At 35.2% G+C, this 3,920-nt stretch overlaps 1 protein-coding gene across 1 annotated transcript in view; it reads left to right on the top strand.

Moving 5' to 3' along the window:
* Positions 1–471: 471 nt before the first annotated feature.
* Positions 472–3,920, top strand: part of LOC113806762 (WASH complex subunit 2) — a gene marked incomplete at its 5' end in the record, with an annotated part of 17,159 nt that continues 13,710 nt past the window's right edge. The window contains 5 exon segments of the mRNA XM_070132508.1: positions 472–712; positions 902–1,039; positions 1,867–2,100; positions 3,038–3,116; positions 3,836–3,920. The exon segment at positions 3,836–3,920 is cut by the window's right edge and continues 8 nt beyond it. Of these exon segments, the coding sequence (XP_069988609.1) occupies positions 472–712; positions 902–1,039; positions 1,867–2,100; positions 3,038–3,116; positions 3,836–3,920 (777 nt within the window).

Raw genomic sequence — 3,920 nt, 5'->3', positions numbered from 1 at the left:
TTATTTTATATTATAAAAAAGGGGTGGGGTCCCTTCACTTTAAAGATTGTGGGGATCCCTTCTATTTAAGTGCAGGGGAGAGGGTTCCCTTCACATTAAGTGCAAGGGGGGTTCCCCTCATTTTAAGTGTGCGGGGATCCCTTCACTTAAAGAGTGGGGGTCCCTCCCCTTTAAGTGCCTATATCTAATAGTGACACCAAAGAAAGAAAGAAAATGGTGTCACTATTATTGGAGAACAATAAGCTCTCTTCGAATAGCCACAGTGTGGGATATATCATGAAGTGGCGCCATCCATGACTCAGGCCACCACAGCCATTGCATATCATGTCATCTGCAGTCAAAGGGTTAACTAGGGAGCAAATTGTAATACTCAGATTACCACATGAGGTGAAACTACCATGATGAATTGCTTGTTTGAATATTTAGTCATTCAATAACATTTTTCAGTGCCTGATTCCTTCATCATTTCAGCCCTGTTCCTGTGTATGCTCTCATCAATCCTTATGAAGTAAAGCCATTGCCACATATCATTGGCACAGCCATGTTCATGGAAGATGATAAACTAGGGTTACAGGAGTCTTCCAGTGAAGACAGCTCCAAGGTTACATTCAGTCCAGAGGACACAGACACGGAGGAAGACTTGGACATGGAAGACGAAACTGATATAAATCAGAAACACAAGCCAATTCCAGCAAGTAGCTCAAGATTAATGGTAAGGTTTATGAAATTGTTTAAGGCGATGTGCTGTTTGCTCTTTATAACTGACTTCTGGATTGGGAGATGAATAGACACTACCACAGTTTTGTAAGCTTTTAAAACTTTGTTAAAAACAATTTTGACTTTAGATTTTATAACTGAGAATGAATGGATTATGACTATTTATTTTATTGTTTCCTGACAGGATGATAGTGATTCAGACTGGTCAGATGTGCCAGTTAGAACTTCAAATAAAAACCCACAGCCACCACACATGACCAGTGAAGATGATGATGATGATGATGATGATTTCTTTGGCCCCTCCTCTAAAAGCTACAAGCAAGTAAGTCTTACATAGTTCCTAGCATACATGTATGTTTTCTTTGAGTTTACCATGTGACCAACTTCTTTGATATTTTTCAGATACAATTTTGTCTGCCATTACTTTGTGTTATTACCAGAAACAGCAAATTCTGGAGTTCCCATTCTTTATTTTGTTATGTCTTTGAGAAAAAATTGGTGCAAGTACAGAAAAAATTAATAAGGGGATCTAATCTGCCTTTTGAGGACTTTCTTTGTACCAGATCTGCTTGTAATCTCTAACATTCTTCCAGTCAGAGTGACTGAAGGTGAAAATATCAAATGGAATAGACAGTACATCTTTTGAATTTGAGGGTCATTATTCATAGATGATGATATTTTGCATAGCATTGATAGTAAAGAAAAATTTATAGTGGTTGGTAGGATTGTCTGTTTACAGCTTGTAATGATTCATTATATTCCAGAGAAGCTATATATTATTCGTAGTTAAGTTGGTTGCTGACAGCTTATCATGTGACTTCCTGTGAGTTGATAATGAGTTGCCAGATGAGTCTGTGCTCTTTTGTACAAGTTGTGTGTATTTAAGAAAGAATCACAGAAATTACTTTTTTATCCTCTCAAGTAACAATGATGATTTACCAGTTCAATTTTGTAAATATTATATGGACCACAGATTAGATTCAGAGGCTTTATGTATCATTGTTCATCTGGCAGTTTCCTTAGTGACAGTTATGAGGTGACAGGATGGGGCCTCTGATATATCATTTACGCGCTTGATCAGTCTCATGGTAGATATTGCATTCTCTCCAACTTCAGGGAAAGCCTCAGAAGTGAAGTAAATTCTAACAGCTACAATGCATTATTTGTCGGATATTTTGCGATCTTTGTATTTGCGATATCAGCACAAATTTATATCAAGTGGCGACATACTCCTGGATTTTGACATCCTTATGTGTTCCATCTGTTTGGTCTTGTTTCTTGTGGGTTGGGCACTGCCTTTCTTTGCAAAGGAAAGGTCTGTTAAACATGATTGAAAATATACTACTTTTTACTGTTGCTGTGGTACTCATTATTTGGCTTCTGGTAAGTGAATATACATAAAGATTCTGTGATTTGATTATAGTTTATTAATGATATTTGTATGTGTGATGAATATATATGGAAAACATACTTTTGCTGATAGTGATGAAAAAAAGAAGCTACTTTTACTGCTGGAAATATTCAATTAACTGATGCCACCAAGGATGCCTTATAAGGACATGTCATGCTCATTGTGAGTTTGCTTTATTGATTGTATTTACATGTAGATGGCTCTACAAGTGCTTAGTTACCAACAAGTCAATCAGAAGACTGTCCTAGCTCACAGGAATCATTTTATGTGATCTTACAATGTTATTTATATTGTTGATAAAACTGTGATAATTAAATTTTCAATGATAATGATAATAACACTATCAGTATTAACCCACTAACACCAGTATATTTTGAAGCTGAAAATAATAGTTTCTGGGCAACTACAAAATCGGCGCGTGGGGCTGGCCCGCAACGGAATTGGAGCGCAAACTTCAATCCAACATCACACTGGCGGGATGCCCGGCAATGTTTATTTTTCTGGGTGTGTCATATATGGGACACCCATCGTAAATGGGTTAATAGAATTGGAGAAAAAAAAATCCTGAAAGCTTAAGGAAGGGGAAAATCTGGTGAGGGCACTTAGACTACTAACAAATTCTTAGATGGCTGAGCACTTCTGTAACATCTTTGTGTAAATACATATCAGAAAACAATACTACAATGGACATCACACTTTCCAGGTGACATTGGGTTAACAAGAATGATTGTCATGATATATTTTGTCATTTAAAACTTGTTCAGACCTTATTTTTACAAAAGTAATTTGTAACGTGGAACTGATAAGTGCTGTGCGTAGCTTATTATTTCATATGTGTGTATGTTCTCTTTTGCAGAAAGTTCAGTTATTATTGTGTTTAGTAATGTTTTTTTCTTTTATGTTATTCAGGTTAACAATGGACCAAATTTATCTTCAGAACTTCATAAAAAGCTTCAAAGTGCCACAGGAACTTCTCAAAGAGTTAGTGGTAAGGATTTTGATTATAGTGTACAAAAGCATGTGATTGTACTTTTTTGTGAGTTGTCTTTATGATTAAAGGAAGTGAAATTATTAATATAAGGCTTCACAGTATGTTCTTGATGATTGAAAATCATCAATGCTACACTGCTTTTAGATTATAGATTTATTATTATTTATTTATTTGCTAGCTCTTTTTAATGTTTGAAGTTCTGTCTTCAAAAGTGTAGAAAATCTGCTTGATATGGGTTGTAGTTATGATTATGATGATTTTTGGGGGGGATGGCCTAATTTCATCTCTTATTTTTTTTTTGCATTTGATATGCCTTCTGAATTATAGACTTTAGTATTTAAGATTATGTCCTCAAAAGGGAACTAGCTTCTGTAACACCTGCTTGATTATTTTCAATATCTCACTGTACCCATAGTATTCATCTCATTAACTTGCATATCATTGATTTTAGGGAAGGAATTGTGATTTTTTTTCCTTTTGCTATTTTTAAGGGAATAGTCCACAGATTAGTCCATTATCCACGCTTCACATTATCATATGAAGAAGAATTAACCTTTTTCCTATCCTGTGGAATAAAGCACCAAAGCATGGCAGATTTTTGTAAAATGTTTACTCGTTTAGGTTATGAATTTTCTTTTGAATCCTTTAACACTGTTAACACTGTTTATTATGTTTCTGATGTATGGTGGATTTAGATTTAATTTCTATATTTCAAGGAATGGATTCAGATAGTGATGAAGATGGAGATTTATTTGGGCATAGACCAGATCCTCTGGCATCTTCAAATAGCACAAACCCTTC

Source organism: Penaeus vannamei, chromosome 17, assembly GCF_042767895.1.
Source record: "Penaeus vannamei isolate JL-2024 chromosome 17, ASM4276789v1, whole genome shotgun sequence".
NCBI lineage: Eukaryota > Metazoa > Arthropoda > Malacostraca > Decapoda > Penaeidae > Penaeus > Penaeus vannamei.
The sequence above is the reverse complement of the archived record's forward strand: the minus strand, read 5'-3'. Positions and strand labels throughout refer to the sequence as shown.